This window comes from Trachypithecus francoisi, unplaced genomic scaffold (assembly GCF_009764315.1).
Source record: "Trachypithecus francoisi isolate TF-2019V2 unplaced genomic scaffold, Tfra_2.0 Lachesis_group12, whole genome shotgun sequence".
Taxonomy (NCBI): domain Eukaryota; kingdom Metazoa; phylum Chordata; class Mammalia; order Primates; family Cercopithecidae; genus Trachypithecus; species Trachypithecus francoisi.
In genome coordinates, this window is record NW_022681457.1 from 104,224,924 (window position 1) to 104,243,402 (window position 18,479).

General features: G+C 50.6%; 1 protein-coding gene and 1 long non-coding RNA gene across 10 annotated transcripts in view; one reads left to right on the plus strand and one right to left on the minus strand.

Annotated features, from left to right (window-relative positions):
• KIF17 (kinesin family member 17) overlaps nt 1-15,726 on the plus strand; it is a 53,138-nt gene extending 37,412 nt beyond the window's left edge. For 2 of the 9 annotated variants that reach the window (XM_033227988.1, XM_033227993.1), the window contains exons 12-15: nt 8,119-8,377; nt 9,830-9,900; nt 13,409-13,526; nt 14,982-15,726. In XM_033227988.1, the coding sequence (XP_033083879.1) occupies nt 8,119-8,377; nt 9,830-9,900; nt 13,409-13,526; nt 14,982-15,160 (627 nt within the window). In that variant the 3' untranslated portion in view covers nt 15,161-15,726. Of the gene's footprint in view, nt 1-8,118; nt 8,378-9,829; nt 9,901-13,405; nt 13,527-14,981 lie in introns of all 9 variants that reach the window. The other 7 variants (XM_033227986.1, XM_033227992.1, XM_033227989.1 and 4 more) reach the window with 6 other exon arrangements.
• Nucleotides 15,727-17,042: 1,316 nt separating this feature from the next.
• Nucleotides 17,043-18,359, minus strand: LOC117093186. The gene is made up of 3 exons (XR_004441059.1): nt 18,299-18,359; nt 17,651-17,802; nt 17,043-17,240 (listed from the first exon to the last, which is right to left on the minus strand). It is a non-coding gene; the product is annotated as an uncharacterized LOC117093186 (long non-coding RNA).
• Nucleotides 18,360-18,479: the final 120 nt, after the last annotated feature.

Consider the following 18,479-nt stretch of genomic DNA (forward strand, 5'->3'; position numbering starts at 1 on the left):
GTGCAGTGGCACGAGCATAGCTCACTATAACCTTGAACCCTTGGGCTCAAACAATCCTCCCGCCTCAGCCTCCCAAACTGCTGGGGTAGGTGTGAGCCACTGCATCCGGCCTTGTGTTACATTTTTAATCTGCTGGCTAGGTTCTGTGAGCTTGTGCTTTCGGGGAGAATTTTCTTCACTGAAATGTTTTGATTTTTATTTTCTGTTTCTTCTAGTAGCTTTGGTTAGACACATCTGTTCTTTCCTTCTTTTCTGTTTACTCTGTGATGTCTTGTTTTTCTGGACTATCAATAACAGCTGAAGGCAGAGATGAAGTCTGGGGTGATATCTTATGTTTTTTCATTCAATAGCACACTCTTCTCTTTGTATAGTGAAGTGTAGTTTCAAATAGAACTCTAGGCCGAGCACGGTGGCTCATGCCTGTAATCCTAGCACTTTGGGAGGCTGAGGTGGGCAAATTGCTTGAGCCTGGGAGGTGGAGGTTGCAGTGAGTGGAGATTGTGACATTGCACTCCAGCCTGGACAGCAGCATGAAACCCTGTCTCAAATTAATCAATCAATCAATCTCTGATTTGTTTCCTATTACTGTGTTAACAAATTACTATACATTTATTTACTCAATATACACAAACATACCATCTCACAGTTCTGTAGGTCAAAGTCTGGGTACAGTGGGGCTGGCTTCTCTGCTTAGAATTCCACGAGGCTGAAATCAAGGTGTTAGTGGGGCTGGTCTTCCTTCAGGAGATTCTAGGGGAAGAATCCTTGTCCACAGTCATTTCAGGTGTTGGCAGAATTTAGTTCGATGAGGTGGTTTGCGGGGCTGAAGCCCTCATCTTTTTGCTGACTGTCGGCCACTCTTGGCTTCTAGACACTGCCTGCACTCCTGGGCTCCTGGACCCCTGCAAAGACAGCCAGGGTGGGGAGCAGTCCCTCTCACGCATGGAATCTCTCTGACTCCACTCCTGCCTCATCTTTCAGAAACATCTTTTCTACCACATCGCTCCTGCCTGCCTCTCTGCCTTCCTCTGTTGCTTTTATTTTTATTTTTCATTTTATTTTGAGATAGGGTCTCGCTCTGTTGCCCAGGCTGGAGTGCAGTGGCACAATCATAGCTCACTGCAGCCTTGACCTCCTGGGCTCAAGAAATCCTCCTTCTCAGCCTCCTGAGTAGCTGGGACTACAGGTACGCACCACCACACCTGGTTAATTTTTTTTTTTTTAATTATTTTTTGTAGAGAAGGGGTCTTGCTACGTTACCTAGGCTGGTCTCAAACTCCTGGGGGTCTTGCTATGTTACCCTGGCTGTCCCAGGCTCAAACGCTTCTCTTGCCTCAGCCTCCCAAGTAGCTGGGACCGCAGGTGCGTGCCACTGCACCCAGCTAATTGTTTTGTAGAGAAGGGGTTTTACCATGTTGCCCAGGCTGGTCTCGAACTCCTAAGCTCAAATGATCTGCACCCCTCAGCCTCCCAAAGTGCGGGGATTACAGGCATCAGCCACCGAACCCGGCTGCAGTCTTTTTTTTTTTGCCGAGGAAGATACCATATTCACAGGCACAAAAATAGGGGGCAGAAATCTTGGGGGTGAAAGGAAAGCTTGTTTTTTTTTTGGTAGTTTTTGTATTTTGTGGTTTTCTCTTGTTTCTGCAGGACTTTCAGTTTCCACATCAAGGGTGCTTCCCACTTCTTTTTTTTTTTTTTTTTTTTTGAGACAGAGTCTCGCTCTGTGGCCCAGGCTGGAGTGCAGTGGCTAGATCTTGGCTCACTGCAAGCTCCGCCTCCCGGGTTTACGCCATTCTCCTGCCTCAGCCTCCCAAGTAGCTGGGACTACAGGCGCCCGCCACCTCGCCCGGCTAGTTTTTTGTATTTTTTTTTAGTAGAGACAGGGTTTCACCGTGTTAGCCAGGATGGTCTCTATCTCGTGACCTCATGATCTGCCCATCTCGGCCTCTCAAAGTGCTGGGATTACAGGCTTGAGCCACCGCGCCCGGCCAGTGCTTCCCCTTCTAAATGCAGCACCTTCTGGAGACTAACTCCTCTGGTCCTGTGCACATACTGGTCTCTTCCATCAGTTTCTCATTTTCAGGTTTCAGATCTGTTTTTAGGATTTTCTTGCTCCTTGTGGAGGGACTGTACCCTGCCTTTCATCACCTCATTCCTCCTCGCCCCATGCTGTCCTGGGTACTCTCTGCTTACCTCCCCATGGGGTGGCTCAGGGGCTGTCTGCTGGACTTGAGGGTTTATCTCTGTACTTCCATGTAATTCAAAGCTTCCAGCATTCTCTGTCTTCAGGTCATGCTGTAGGCTGGTTAAGGGTGGTTTTATTTTTCTCTCCCGGTTCTTCTGTATGTTTTTTTGGAGGTCTTATGGGAGAGATTCAGACTTAGATAGATCTTTTCATCCTAAGGTACCTAGAGAGCTGGTTTTTTGTTTTTTGTATAAGGAAATATGTATGTATGTTTGTGTACACACTGACATGGTTTGGCTGTGTCCCCACCCAAACCTCATCTTGATTTATAGCTCCCATAATTCTCATGTGTTGTGGGAGGGACCCGGTGGGAGATAATTGAATCATGGGGTCCGTTTCCCCCATATTGTTTTCGTGGTAGTGAATGAGTCTCGTGAGATCTGATGGTTTTAAAAGGGGAAACCCCTTTCGCTTGGTTCTGATTTTCCTTTTGCCTGCCACCATGTAAGACGTGCCTTTCACCTTCCACCGTGATTTTGAGGCTGCCCCAGGCATGTGGAACTGTGAGTGCATTAAACTTCTTCTTCTTTATAAATTACCCAGTGTTGGGTATGTCTTTATGAGCTTTGTGAAAACGGACCAATGCGCACACACAAGCACTCAGGCTTCTAGACACTGCCTGCACTCCTGGGCTTCTGGACCCCTACAAAGACAGCCAGGATGGGGAGCAGTCCCTCTCACACGAGAAATCTCTCTGACTCCACTCTTGCCTCATCTTTCAGAAACATATTTTCTACCACATCGCTCCTGCCTGCCTCTCTGCCTTCCTCTGTTGCTTTTATTTTTATTTTTCATTTTATTTTGAGATAGGGTCTCGCTCTGTTGCCCAGAATGGAGTGCAGTGGCACAATCATAGCTCACTGCAGCTCTTTCGTAGATAAAAGTAGCTCTAGTGCACGCTTTCTTCTACCTAGCTTTCCTTACGTAACAACATATAATATCCTGAAGGCCACAGCAGTATGGAAAGATCCTCCTCATTCTTTTTTGTTTTTGAGGTGGAATCTTGCTCTATTGCCCAAGCTGGAGTGCGGTGGCCCAATCTCAGCTCACTGCAATCTCCACCTCCTGGGTTCAAGAGATTCTCCCACCTCAGCCTCCTGAGTAGCTGGGACTACAGGTGTGCACCACCCATGCCCAGCTAATTTTTCTATTTTTTAGTAGAAATGAGGTTTCACCATGTTGGCCAGACTGGTCTTGAACTCCTGATCTCAGGTGATCCACCCATCTCAGCCTCCCAAAGTGCTGGGATTACAGATGTGAGCCACTATGCCTGGCCTCCTCATTCTCTGACAGCTACATAGCTCTCCATCGTGAGGTGGGATCATTGCTTATTGAGTCAGTCCTCTCTTGATAAACACTTGGGGTGTTTCCAATATCTTGTAATAATAAAGGCTGCTGTAGTAAACAGCCTGTGCATATGACTTCTGTATTCTTGGTAGGTTTCTCTAGAATCTATTCCTCCAACTGGGGATGCTGGAACAAAGGGTAATGCAAGTGTGATTTTGCTCAATGTCACTAGATAGGCCAACTTCTCCTCCATAAGGATTGTATTGTTTGGTATTTCTACTAGCATATATCCATGTGTTTCTCACCAACAGAGTATATTCACAAAAGCCTGGATTTTCTTTTTCTTTTTCTTTTTCTTTTTTTTTTTGAGACGGAGTCTCGCTCTGTCGCCCAGGCTGGAGTGCAGTGGCGCCATCTCGGCTCACTGCAAGCTCCACCTCCCGGGTTCACGCCATTCTCCTGCCTCAGCCTCCTGAGTAGCTGGGACTACAGGCGCCCGCCACCATGCCTGGCTAAGTTTTTGTATTTTTAGTAGAGACAGGGTTTCACCGTGTTAGCCAGGATGGTCTCGATCTCCTGACTTCGTGATCCGCCCGTCTCGGCCTCCCAAAGTGCTGGGATTACAGGCGTGAGCCACCACGCCCGGCTCTTTTTCTTTTTTGAGATGAGATCTCACCCTGTTGCTCGTGCTGGAGTGCAGTGGCACGATCACAGCTCACTGCAACTTCAGCCTCCTGGGCTCAGGTGATCCTCCTACCTCAGCCTCCCAAATAGCTGGGACTACAGGCGTGCATCACCATGTCTGGCTGATTTTTGTGTTTTTTGTAGAGACAGGGTTTCACCATGTTGCCGGGGCTGGTCTCAAACTCCTGGGCTCAAGTGATCCTCCTGCCTTGGCCTCCCAAAGTGCTGGGATTACAGGCATGAGCCACTGTATCCGGCCCCCAAAACTTGGATTTTTACCACTTTGTTAGGTGAGAAATAATATCTTAGTGTTTTTTGTTGTTGTTGTTTACTTTATTTTATTTTTCTGAGATGGAGTTTCGCTCTTGTTGCCCAGGCTGGAGTGCAATGGTGCAATCTCGGCTCACCTCAACCTTCGCTTCCCAGGTTCAAGTGATTCTCCTGCCTCAGCCTCCCAAGTAGCTGGGACTACAGGCATGTGCCACCATGCCTGGCTAATTTTTTTAATTTAATAGAGATAGGGTTTCACCATGTTGGCCAGGCTGGTCTCGAACTCCTGAGCTCACGCGATCTGCCCGCCTTGGCCTCCCAAAGTGCTGGGATTACAGGCGTGAGTCACCATGCCCAGCATCAGTGTGGTTTTAATTTGCATTTTTCTTATTGTGAGCAATGTTGAATACTTTTTCATATGTTTTGTGGCCATTTGTAGTTTTTCTCTGAACTATTTTTATCTCTTTTGCTCATTTCTCTATTAGGGTGGTTGTTCTTTTTCTTTTCTACATGTAAAAACTCTTTATACACTAGGAATATTAACTCTTGGTCTGTGATATAAATTGTAAATTTTTTTCCAGGTTGTCTTTTGTCTTTTACTGTGCTTTATGATATTTTTATCATATGAAAATTTTCAATGTTTAGATTTTGTCAAATTGACCAACTATTAAAAAATTATTGCATATTCATTTTCAATCATAGTTGGGAAAATTCCCTCATGTTTTTTCTAGAACTTCTATGGTTTCATCTTTTTTACATTTAAATCTGTGATCCTTAATCTGCCACTGAATTATCTTGGCATCCTTATCAAAAATCAATTGACAGGTTGCACGTGGTGGCTCAGTCCTGTAATCACAGCACTTTGGGAGGCTGAGGCAGGTGGATCACCTGAGGTCAGGAGTTCGAGACCAGCCTGACCAATATGGTGAAACCCCATCTCTACTAAAAAATACAAAAATTAGCCAGGTGTGGTGGCATGTGCCTGTAGTCCCAGCTATTTGGGAAGCTGAGACAGGAGAATTGCTTGAACCTGGGAGGCAGAGGTTGCAGTGGCAAAAGGACAGTCTTGTCAATAAATGGTGCGGGGACAACTGGATATTCACATGCCAAAGAATAATGTTGGACTCTTACCTCACACCACATACAAAAATTAACTCAAAATGGATCAAAACCTAAATGTAAGAGCCAAAACTGTAAAACTCTTGGAAGAAAACGTAGGTATAAATCTTTGTTACCTTGGATTAGGCAGTGGTTTCTTAGGTATGGCACCAAAAGCACAAGTTACTTAAAAAAAAAAAAAGAGGGATAAATTGGATGGTGCAGTGGCTCATGCCTATCATCCCAGCACTTTGGGAGGCCGAAGTGGGAGGATCGCTTGAACCCAGGAGTTCAAGACTAGCTTGGATAACGTGGGGGAAACCCTGCCTCTACAAAAAATTTTAAAAATATTAGCCAGAAGTGGTGGCTTGCACCTGTAGTACCAACTACTCAAGAGACTGAGGACTGGGAGAGATGGAGGACTGGAAGGTCGAGGCTACAGTGAACCAAGATCACGCTACTGCACTCCAGCTTGGTGATAGTGAGAATTGTATGGCATATGAATTATATGAATTATGTCTCAAGAAAACTGTTACAAAAATTATCATGCTGGGTGCGGTTGCTCATGCTTATAATCCCAGGACTTTGAAAGGCTGAGGCAGAAAGACTGCTTGAGGCCAGGCACTCCAGACAAGCCTGGGCAACACAAGGAGATCCTGTCTCTACAGTAAATTAAAAAATTAGCAGGGTGTGGTGGCTCACACCTGTAGTCCCAGCTACTTGGGAGGCCGAAGTGGGAGGACTGCTTGAGCCCAGAAGGTCGAGGCCACAGTGAGCTGAGAAGGTGCCGCTGTACTCCAGCCTGGGCAACAGAGTGAGACCCTGTCTCTAAAAAAAAAAAAAACAACAAACAAAAATTATTGTGTGTGATTCCAGATGTCCAAATATATATACTGATTATTATACCCACTAACACCATGTGCTTACTACCCAGTCTAAGAAATGGAGCAGGGCTGGGCTCGGTGGATCACACCTGTAATCCCAACACTTTGGGAGGCTGAGACGGGCAGATCACCTGAGGTCAGGAATTTGAGATCAGCCTGGCCAACATGGTGAAGCCCTGTCTCTACTAAAAATACAAAAAATGAGCTGAGTGTGGTGACTCAAGCCTGTAGTCCCAGCTAGTCGGGTGCTGAGGCATAACAGTCGCTCAAACCCTGGAGGCAGAGGTTGTAGTGAGCTGAGATCTTGCCACTGCACTCCAGCCTGGGCGACAGAATGAATCTGTCTCAAAAAAAAAAAATGGAGCAGACTGGGCCATTGTGGCTGCTGGCAGGAGCCAGCCATAACCACCAGCCATAACCACCCTCTCCCTAAGCCCCAAGACTCCCTGGTACACAGTCTGTTTCCTCAAAGAGCAGGTACAGTTTGATTAGTAAAGAGGGATGTTTGAGGTTGGGCGCTGTGGCTCACACCTGTAATCCCAGCACTTTGGAAGGCTGAGGCGGTGTCCTGCCAGCTGTTCTTAAATGGGTGTCAGTGCATGAATTCAAACATCCTTCTTATTTATTTATTGTGAGACAGAGTCTCACTCTGTCGCCAGGCTGGAGTGCATTGGTGCTATCTTGGCTCACTGCAACCTTCACCTCCCGGGTTCAAGCAATTCTCCTACCTCAGCCTCCCAAACAACTGCGATTACAGGTGCCCACCACCACACCTGGCTAATTTTTTTGTATTTTTAATGGAGATGGGATTTCACCATGTTGGCTAGGCTGGTTTCAAACTCCTGACCTTAAATGATCCACCCGCCTCAGCCTTCCAAAGTGCTGGGATTACAGGTGTGAGCCACAGCGCCCAACCTCAAACATCCCTCTTTACTAATCAAACTGTACCTGCTCTTTGAGGAAACAGACTGTGTACCAGGGAGTCTTGGGGCTCAGGGAGAGGGTGGTTAGGGCTGGGGCTGGCAGTCACCTGTGCTCAGGAGGGACCAGGGGGACCAGTCTAGCAGACTTGAGCAGGAGACCAAAAGAATCTGGAACCCTTGATCAAATCAAGGTGGGCCTTACTCTTAGGTCCAGTGTTTGTCACACCATAACACAGGGCTGTAGCAGTGGGAGAGTGAGGATTGTCAATTGGAGAGTTTGTGCCTGTTGTCCTCCTTAGAGATGTCACTTGTGCAGTTCTCTGAGATCCTTTAGAACTGTGATGTTGGATGGGGGGCCTCTAAAAGGCCCCTGAATGAAACGTATACTGGGGGATAGTGACTGAGGGCTGGCTGTTGGAGGTGCTGATCAACTTTTCCCCTGCATTTTGCAGGGCTGGGGGGACACATTAGGTGCTTATTTAAATGCCAGGTGGAGAGGCAGCAGGGTGGTTGGATAGACGGAAGGATTGGTGGGTGTGAGAGAAGGTGGATGGATGGATAGAGGGAAGGATGGCTGGATGGATGGTGGGGATGAGAATGGATGGCTGATCAGGCCAATGAACAGACGATGTGTGGCTGCTGGCAGGACAGTGAGTGGAGAGGGTGGTTAGATGGAATGGGAGGTATCTTTCCTTACTCACTGCTTGTCATCCTTTGCTTTCAGCTTCGGGCAGCAGAGGTGGAGATCAAAGATCTGCAGTCCGAGTTTCAGCTGGAGAAGATCGATTACTTGGCCACCATCCGCCGGCAGGAGCGTGACTCCATGCTCTTGCAGCAACTCCTGGAGCAGGTGCAGCCCCTGATTCGCAGGGACTGTAACTACAGCAACCTGGAGAAGATTCGGCGTGAGTCCTGCTGGGATGAAGATAATGGCTTCTGGAAGATCCCACAGCCCATCATCACAAAAACCAGCCTCCCAGTAGGTCAGGAGCTTGGCTGGCCCTTGCCCTCCCCTGCCTCCTCCACAGTTCACCATCCTGCAGACTGGCAGGGAGCGTGGGCCTCTCCTTGCAGGCTGTGGGTGTAGCAGACACGTGGCCCTGGGTATCTGATGCGTCAGGACTCTGAGAAAGTGGTGTGTTTCCACACTGTCTGCAGGCAGACAGATGTGGGTTGGAATTCTGGCAGCACCATTGCCTGTGTGCCCTTTTTGGGACTCAGTGTCCTCATGTGAAATGGGGATGAATAACAGCACCTTTCTTAAAGTTGCTGTAAGGCTTGAACTGTGTTAACAGGCCAGGTGTGGTGGCTCAAGCCTGCAATCCCAGCACTTTGGGAGTCTGAGGCTGGCAGATCGCTTGAGTCCAGGAGTTCGAGATCAGCCTGGCCCACGTGGTGAAACCATCTCTAAAAAAAATACAAAAATTAGCCAGGCATGGCAGCGTGTACCTGTAGTCCCACCTACTTGGGGGGCTGAGGCAAGAGGATTGCTTGAGCCCGGGAAGTCAAGGCTGCATTGAGCCAAGATTGTGCCACTGCATTCCAGCCTGGGTGACAAAGTGAGACCCTGTCTCAAAACAAACAAACCCCCTCCAAAAAAACCAGAAATGTGTTAATACGCATAAAACGCTTAGAGCAGTGCCTGGCACATAGTGAGGGCTTGCTGCATGTTATCCTAATCAGCATTGTCACTGGTTCATCCTTACAACAGCCCTAAGAAGGACAGGTTTTCTACCCCTTTCACATAGGAGCACACAATCTCAGAGGGTCCAGTCACAGTCACAGCAGTGAGTGGGAGGACCATGGATCGAAACCCACAGTTCAGAGTTTCAGGCCTGGTTCAGCTTCCGCTCTTGCTGCTGACCTTACATGTGACCTTCCGAAGATCACTGTCCCTCTCTGGGCTTCTTTACAAAGAAGGGGTTGGATAAGATGACCTTGAAGGCCTCCTCACCTCTGATGAGTCTCAGAGTAAAGCCAGACATGCTGTGGCTCTTTCTCCAGCCATGGACCTGACTCTGCGCATTTGGGGAGCCCGCAGTGCCCCCCAGGAGTCCTCCCTCTTGCTCAGAGTGTTCATCCAGGTCCGACATCTCTGATATTTATAGATGGCATTGACACCATCCCTGCTGAGACCCCAGCCCGCTCCATTTCCCACATGCTCTCGGATGCAGCAGCCTTCCTGTCTGTCCCCACCCTCGCCTGCTGTCTTGCCTGGAAGCCCCTTGGCTGCTGTCTTGCCTGGAAGCAGATGAGGGTCTTCTCTGGTGTCTGAGCCCCTCCTGCTGTCTGTTTCTTAAAATTATCCCTTGGCTTGGGCTGGGAAGTGTCCTCCCCTGTTTAAGCCTGAGCCAGGCCTGACCCCCACCTCCACCTGTGCCCTCCTCTGGGCCTTGCACCAGGCAGCAGTGACTTCAGCTTTTGTTTTCTCATAGCAGTTTCAACTGGGCCACAGAACAAACCAGCCCGCAAAACCTCTGCAGCAGACAACGGCGAGCCAAACATGGTGAGGACTCCCTCCCGGTGAGGAGAAGGAGTGGGGTGTCAGAGGCTGGGAGGGCTTTGCCCCCAGTGCCGTGGGTCAGCGTTACTGCAGAGAGCTGGTCTTCTACTTTCCTCCTGCCTAAGGATTAAAGAAGGGTCCAAAAGGGTCCTCAGAGGGTTCATGAAGCAGTCATTGGGATTCCTAAGTCACTTTATTTTCATCTCTTTCGTATTCTTTTTTTTTTTTTCTTTTTCTAAGCTCAGTGGCAAGACCTATCTCCTATATTTTGCAGTGCAACAGAAATGCGTGTTCTTAAAGCATGGGTGGTTTTTTTTTTTTGAGATGGAGTCTCACTCTGTCACCAGGCTGGAGTGCAGTGGTGCGATCTCGGCTCACTGCAACCTCTGCCTCCCAAGTTCAAGCGTTTCTCCTGCCTCAGCCTCAGCTGGGATGACAGGCATGTGCTGCCATGCCCAGCTAATTTTTGTATTTTTAGTAGAGACAGGGTTTCACCATGTTGGCCAGGATAGTCTCCATCTCTTGACCTCGTGATCCGCCCGCCCTCATGATCCGCCCGCCTCGGCCTCCCAGAGTTCTGGGATTACAGGTGTGAGCCACCATGCCTGGCCTCTTTTTTATTATTACTATTATTATTATTATTATTTTGAGACGGAGTCTCGCTCTGTCGCCCAGGCTGGAGTGCAGTGGTGCGATCTCGGCTCACTGCAAGCTCTGCCTCCCGGGTTCACACCATTCTCCTGCCTCAGCCTCCCAAGTAGCTGGGACTATAGGTGCCCGCCACCACGCCCAGCTAATTTTTTGTATTTTTAGTAGAGACGGGGTTTCACTGTGTTAGCCAGGATGGTCTCAATCTCTTGACCTCGTGATCCACCCGCCTAGGCCTCCCAAAGTGCTGGGATTATAGGCGTGAGCCACTGTGCCTGGCCAAGCAGGGTGTTTTCAACGAAACTCTTCAAGTTTGTTAACTTAGCTGGGAGCTACTGTCCCCAGCAGCCACCAGAGGCCCAGACAGAAGGGCACCAGCGGGGAGTCCACCGGTCCCTGGGGGTGGCCTGGTCAGCAGGCACAACTTCCATGACACAACTCCATGAACAATGATATGAAAGTTGTTATTATTTACAGATCCCCAGGCTAGGCAGGGCCACCAGAGAGGGACCCAAGCAGCTGGACCTCCTGTTGGTGTCCTTGTGTCTGGGCCTCTGGTGGCTGCTGGGGACAGTAACTACCAGCTAAGTTAATAGAGAAACTCAAAGAGTTGTGTTCAAAATAAGGGGTCAACAAACTTTTTCTGTAAAGGACCCGATCATAAATATCTTGGGCTTTGTGAACCATGTGGTCTCTGTCACAACCACTCAACTCTGCCACTGTAGCACAAAAACAGCCACAGGTAATACACAAATGAATGGTGTTCCAATAAAACTTTATTTACAAAAATAGTCTGCAGGCCAGATTCTGCCTTAAGCCATTACAAATATTTCAGAAAACCCACATAGAATATACCCTTACAGTTATGATAAGATCACTCCTAGGCTAATGAATTCCAACCAAACATCTTTGGCTGAGCAACTCAGGCTGCAAGGGGCCACTTGTGGTGGTCTAGAGCTTGATTGGCAGTTTCATAAAAAGGAAATTTGCTGCCAGGAAAAAAGACATTCTTAATCTGGGACCACAAAGAGGTTATGTCAGAATGCTTTCAGCTCCAAGTGATAGATACCAAAGCAAACAACCCTAAGAAAAATAGGGATTTTTTTAGTTCATGTAAGTGGACCAGTTTCAGGCATGGCTGGATCTAGGGGCTGAAACAGTCAGGGTCTGTGTCTGTCTTCACCTTTTTTTTTTTCTTTTGAGACAGAGTTTTGCTCTTGTTGCCCAGGCTGGAGTGCAGTGGTGTGATCTCAGCTCACCGCAACCTCTGCCTCCAAGTTCAAGCGATTCTCCTGCCTCAGCCTCCAGAGTAGTTGGGATTACAGGCATGCACCACAACATCCAGCTAATTTTTTTGTATTTTTAGTAGAGACAGGGTTTCTCCATGTTGGTCAGGCTGGTCTCGAAACTCCCGACCTCAGGTGGTCTGCCTGCCTTGGCCTCCCAAAGTGTTGGGATTACAGGCGTGAGCCACCACTCCTGGCCTATGTCTTCACCTCTTGTTCCTGCTTCCCTTGGTATGCTAGCTGCAGGCTTTCTCCACATGGCTGGAAGGATAGCTGCTGGCCATTGGTGATCCAAAAGGGAGAGAGGCCTGGTCTGTTAAAGCAACCGTCCCCTGTCTTTTTGGCACCAGGGACCAGTTTCGTAGAAGACAATTTTTCCACAGATCAGGACAGGGTGGGGGTTGGACAGTTTCGGGATGATTCAAGTGCATTACATTTAATGTGGACTTCATTTCTATTAGTATTACATTGTAATATATAATGAAATAATTATATAACTCACCATAATGTAGAATCAATGGGAGCCGTGAGCACGTTTTCCTGCAACTAGACGGTCCCATCTGGGGGTGATGGGAGACAGTGACGGGTCATCAGGCATTAGATTCTCATAAGGAGCGAGCAACCTAGATCCCTGACATGCGCAGTTCACAATAGGGTTTGCACTCCTATGAGAATCTAATGCCACCGCTGATCTGACAGGAGGTGGAGCTCAGGCAGTAATTCAAGTGATGGGGAGCAGCTATAAATATAGATGAAGCTTCACTTGCTCACCTGCCGCTCACTTCCTGCTGTGCAGCCCATGGACTGGTACCAGTCCATGGCCTGGGGGTTGGAGGCCCTTGTGTTAAAGCATCCTTAAACTACAGCTCGGGGAGAGATTCTGATTGGCTCTGCCTGGGTCATGGACCTACTCTTAGACCAATTACTGTGTTTAGGAAGATGTGGTTCTGTGATTGGTGCAGTCTGGGTCACACGTCCAGCTGTGTAGCAAAGGGTTGGGAGTCAGATGTAGTATAGGGCTCTATGAATGCTCACCCCACTGGGACCTTCAAGTGGGAAAAGGACAATTCCCTGAAAAGGGAGATTTAGACTGAAGAAAACAAGTCCATAATAGTGGTGAAAAATAATAGCTCTTGGTGATAAAAATGCTAGGATTCCAGTTCTAATGGTCACAAATGTACCTGTGAGCTGAGGATAGCATCGCATTGCCTATTCTATGAACATGTGATAGATTTGGGGTTTGTGTATCACCCTGGCCCCTGTTGGAGCCGGCAGGACACCCTGTTTTGAGCTTTGGAAGACAGAATAAGGCACATCCCATCTCAAGGAAGGGGAGGCCAGGTGCAGGCGTGGCTGGAGACTCTGACTTCCTGGCCCCAAGCTGCCTGGGATGCCACCCACGAGTCCAGGGCCTACGGTGTAGGGTACACCAGAGTGCGCAGTGCCTGCTCCAGCCCTGTGATAACTTGGGGGAGGCTCGGAGTGGCCCCCACTGCCGCAGGATGCCAGAGGCTGCAGAGCCCTGTGCCAGGGGCACAAACAAGGGGGTGTGACCACGGGCATCTGCATCTCGGCAGGAGGAGGACCGCTATAGGCTCCTGCTCAGCCGGAGCAACAGTGAAGACATCGCCAGCAACTACTTCCGGTCTAAGCGGGCCAGCCAGATCCTCAGCACCGATGCCAGGAAGAGCCTCAGTGAGTGGCCCTCCCCTGTTCCCACCCTCTCCACACAACTGGGAGAGGCATGAAGGGGATAGTTTTGAAGTCAGACAGACCTGGGTTCAAAAACTCCTTTCCCTCTCGGAGCCTCAGTTTCCTTAGCTACAAAATGTGGGGGGTAACACCAACTTCTCAGGATTAGGTGAGACGAGATGAGGAAACGGCCCAGCCCGGGGGCTGGTGCTCAATACAGAGTCTCCTCTTTGCTCCACCCTTGCCTCCCCTGGCCCTCAGCGCATGGCTCAGGGGCCCGGCTGGGGATGCACAGGTTTAGGTCTCACTAGTTACGCACCAGCTTCCTGGCGAGTTACACGCCAGCATTGTGACTTCCTCCAAATGCGGATTGACTTCACTTGTCAAGGGCCACAAATGCGAAATACGCTTTTAAGAATTAAGCATCACTTCATTTATCTGCTTTTAAAACTGAAAGCAAAGCCCGCAGAGCTTCCAATAAAATAGCAATAAAAAGCAAATCTTGGCCAGGTGCGGTGGCTCACACCTGTAATCCCAGCACATTGGCAGGCTGAGGCGGGTAGATCACTTGAGGCCAGGAGTTCGAGACAAGCCTGGCCAACATGGTGAAACCCCGTTTCTACTAAAAATACAAAAATTAGCTGGGCGGTAGTGGCGTGTGCCTGTCATCCCAGCTACCTGGGAGGCTGAGGCAGGAGAATCATTTGAGCTTGGGAGGTGGAGGTTGCGGTGATTTGAGATTGCACCACTGCATTCCGGTCTAGACGACAGAGTGAAACCTTGTCTCAAAAAAAAAAAAAATTAGCTGGGTGTGGTGATGCACGCCTGTAATTCCCGCTACTCAGGAGGCTGAGGCATGAGAATTGCTTGAACCTGAGAGGCGGAGGTTGCAGTGAGCTGAGACCATGTGGGCTGAGACCGTGCCAGTGCACTCCACCCTGGGTGACAGAGTGAGACTCTGTCTTAAAAAAAAAGCAAATTTTAGTTGTATATATTGAGGTTATTTAAGAGACAGGATGGGTAGAGTTGAGGAATAAGGTGGCGGGGGATGGGTGGGGAACTAGGATTAATTGAGCGCCCGGCATTGTGCCTATGTTGCAGATGAGGAAACTGAGGCTCAGAGATGAAACAGCTTCTCGAAGGTTATAGGAAGCAGTGGAGCTGGGCTTTGAACCCAGGCTTGACTGGCTTGAGATCCCAGGCTGCCTCAGTCTGAGGCTTTAAAACCCCAACTCCCCAGCCCAGCCTCTTTAGATGCAGACACAGTTGCTGGGTCTGAGACCTCAGCCAGAGCAGCCTTGCAGAGCCTGGGGTCCCAGCTGCAGGGCCAGGGCCTCTGGCTGGGTAGGGGGCGGCGGGAGCGGGGTGGGCCAGGCTCTCCATCCTACCCACTTAGGGCATTTTCTCTCCATCCCTGCTCTCTTGGCTTACCAGCACCTCTGCCCCTCTTCCCCACAGCACATCACAACTCGCCACCAGGCCTCAGCTGCCCACTCAGCAACAACCCTGCCATCCCACCCACCCAGGCCCCTGAAATGCCCCAGCCCCGGCCCTTCCGCCTCGAGTCCCTTGACATCCCTTTCACCAAGGCCAAGCGTAAGAAAAGTAAAAGCAACTTTGGCGGGGAGCCTCTGTGAGCACAGCTGCCTGCCATTGTCTGCCTTATAGGCATCTAGAGCCTGCCAGGCCCTCCCAGGGCAGTCCCAGCCAGGCCTCCTCCCACCTGCCACAGCGCTGCGGGGCCTGGGCTCCCTCAGCCCTGGGAAGACACATTCCCTTCCCTGTTCCCCAGAGAGTCCACCTCTGCCCTGGGCAGGAGCCCCTTGGAGGCTGAATAGTCCACCTTAGAGAGGCCTGCTCCAGCTGTTCACACCACATCAGTGTTTCTGTCTGCTCACCTGCCACGGAGCCCACACCCATGCCCACCAGTGTTGGTCTTTGCTTCAAAGCCTCAGACCTGCTTCATGGCCTTCACCAGCCCTGATGGAGTGGGCAGCAGCTGCCACGTGGAGGAAGCTCAGTATCCGCTGAGAAGGAACTGTGCCTCTGTCTGACTGGCCCCACTTCCTGAGAACTGCCCTGCCCCGTGGGGTGGAACAGGGGTCCCACAGCAAGTCTTCCTGCACTGCTCACCCCCGGCTAGTCTGTGGCCCAGGGAAGGCCACTCCACATTAAGCTGCCCAATAAACTGCTTTTAAGATAAGCTCCCCTTCTCTGGCCCTCTGACCGTGTCACTTGGGGCCCCTCCCTGCCATTGTGGCCTGGCTGTCCCAGGGAAGCTCTTTCTGGAAGAAGGGTTCTTTTGCATGGGACCTCCAGGGTTTCTGCAGCTCCCTACAATCGTGAGTGCATTCTCCTGGGAAGAGCGTCTGAATTTTCATTAGATTCTCGAAGGACCTGTGACCCAAGAAAGCAGACCCCTTGCTGTGGAAAATAGGGCCATGTCTCACTGAGGCCAGACAAGGGCCCAGCTTTTGACAGTCCTGGGGGCTGTGCTGGGACTGGGTTCCCTGATACAGCCAGAAATGAATCCAGGCCAACCTATTTGTGCCCACATAGGGGGGTACCTCCCCTTGCCCATTCTATCCCAGGCCTCTCCTGTGGGGGGCCCCACAATCTAAGGGAAAAGGCTTGGCCTTTGGCACAGTCCTGGAACCCATTTCACTCTGAGCTTCATCTGTGAAATGGGGATAACGCCCACCTCACAGGGTTCATGTGAAGATTAAATGAGATAGTAGGTAAAGCTCCTGGGGCATAGCAGGTGCTCTGTTCATTCTCCACCTCCCTATTTTGTATCAATTTCCACGGCAGGCCCCACAAGACACATGCCCGGGCTCACACTCTGGAGAAGCTCACACTCTTTTTTTTTTTTTTTTTTTTGAGACAGAGTCTCGCTCTGACGCCCAGGCTGGAGTGCAGTGGCCGGATCTCAGCTCACTGCAAGCTCCGCCTCCCGGGTTGACGCCATTCTCCTGCCTCAGCCTCCCGAGTAGCTGGGACTACAGGCGCCCGCCACCTCGCCGGCTAGTTTTTTGTATTTTTAGTAGAGACGGGGTTTCACCGTGTTAGCCAGGATGGTCTCGATCTCCTGACCTCGTGATCCGCCCGTCTCGGCCTCCCAAAGTGCTGGGATTACAGGCTTGAGCCACCGCGCCCGGCCAAAGCTCACACTCTTGAGAAGCTGGGGTGGAGGTGCTTAGACAGCTACAGAGATGTCCAGCCAGTGGCAGGCGGCAGTGCGTCCTGAGTCAGAACAGGTGACATCAGGTCTTTTTAAAATTATTTTTATTTTCTTTTTTTGAGATGGAGCCTCACTCTGTCACCCAGGCTGGAGTGCCGTGGCACCATCTCAGCTCACTGAAACCTCCGCCTCCCGGGTTCAAGCGATTCTCCTGCCTCAGCCTCATGAGTAGCTGGGATTGCAGGCGCCCGTCACCACACCCAGCTAATTTCTTTTGTATTTTTAGTAGAGACGGGGTTTCACCACGTTGGCCAGGCTGGTCACGAACTCCTGACCTCGTGATCTGCCCGCCTCAGCCTGCCAAAGTGCTGGGATTACAGTTGTGAGCCACCGCACCTGGTGGAGATCCGGTCTTTATGGGGAACAAAGGGTGCCTTTCTGAAGGAAGCAGTGCTGTGTGGGGCGCCCAGAAAGATGGAGAAGATCCCGGGAGGTTTAAGATGGGGGTGTAAGGAGGGCGCTCCTGGCGGAGAGCGCTGCAAAGCAAAAGGCAGGAGGTGTGGAACTCAGGGTGTTTAAGGCTGGGCCATTCCTGTTGCATGGACGCCCTGAGCAAGGACTGAGGGGGATGAGGCTGCTGAGATGAGTGTAGGTGGAGACCTGAGAGCAAAGAGCCTTGGGGTGTCCCTGTGCTGTGGCCGACTCCTAAACAACAGTTTAACACCGTTGGCTCTGAATTAGAGGTGTGCGGATGTGGTACTGTGTGTCGAGGGTGGAAGGGCAGGAGTTAGGGTGCAGGAGCCAGGAGCTCTGCAGAGGCTTAACTTGGGGCGGAGCCAGGGGGAATGGAGAGCAATCAGAGTCCGTTAAGAAGATGCATGGAGGGAGGTTTTGATTTTTGCCCCATTTTTGGGTTGGTGGACAAGTGTCAGAAAGGAACTGCTACCTTCTGTCTCTACAGTTGCCGTCACCATTGGCCTCAGGATTGTGGTTGGGACGCAGAGAACAGTGGAAGTCTTGCTGCTTGTGGTAGTTTTTACTTAGACCCCTGGTGGACAAATGCAGGTCTGAGGTGAACCGGGTGGCCTACGTATTAACCTAGAAGAGGTGGGAGTCACATTATTGAATGGATGTTCAGTCTAGCCCGGCGCTAAGTGCTTCAAAACCTGCCATGTTCCTCCCAAGAGCCCAGAGATGAGTTAATTAAATAGCTGTTCCTAAGGCACAGAGATAAGCAGCGAAGCTGGACCTCGTTCTTAGCCCTATTTACAGCCAGGGAAACTGTACTGGAGAGAAGTGCAATGCCCGGGTAACGGCTAGTGAGAGATGCAGCTTGGAAACAGAACCATCGCTAGGCCAGTCCACTGCCCATCCACGGTCTCCAGCGTGGGCCACCGAGCTGGGCAGGACAGGCCCGTCCATGCCATGGCCCCTGGAGCCGTGAGCCCCAGGAAGTTGGCTCCAAGTGCCCTGGCCCTGATTTTACTCTTTCAACCCCCCTTCCCTAGAGATGGTGGAGGTGGGGCTTAGTTCCTGATCCCGAGCCTTCCCAGGCCCAGTGAAGACCCCGCCAGCGAGAAGGTGACCCCACAACCTGTCCGGGACGCGACGGTCAAGCCCAGGCAGAAACCCGCAAGCTCCAGCGGGCAGCGGGCTCCAGACTAGGGGGCGGGAGGCCGGCTTGGGCGGAGCAAAGGGCGCTTGGCCTCGTTGATTGGCCGCGGCTGCAGAGCTGTCTCTTTAGGATTGAACCTTTTCTTTAGGGAGGCGGGGCC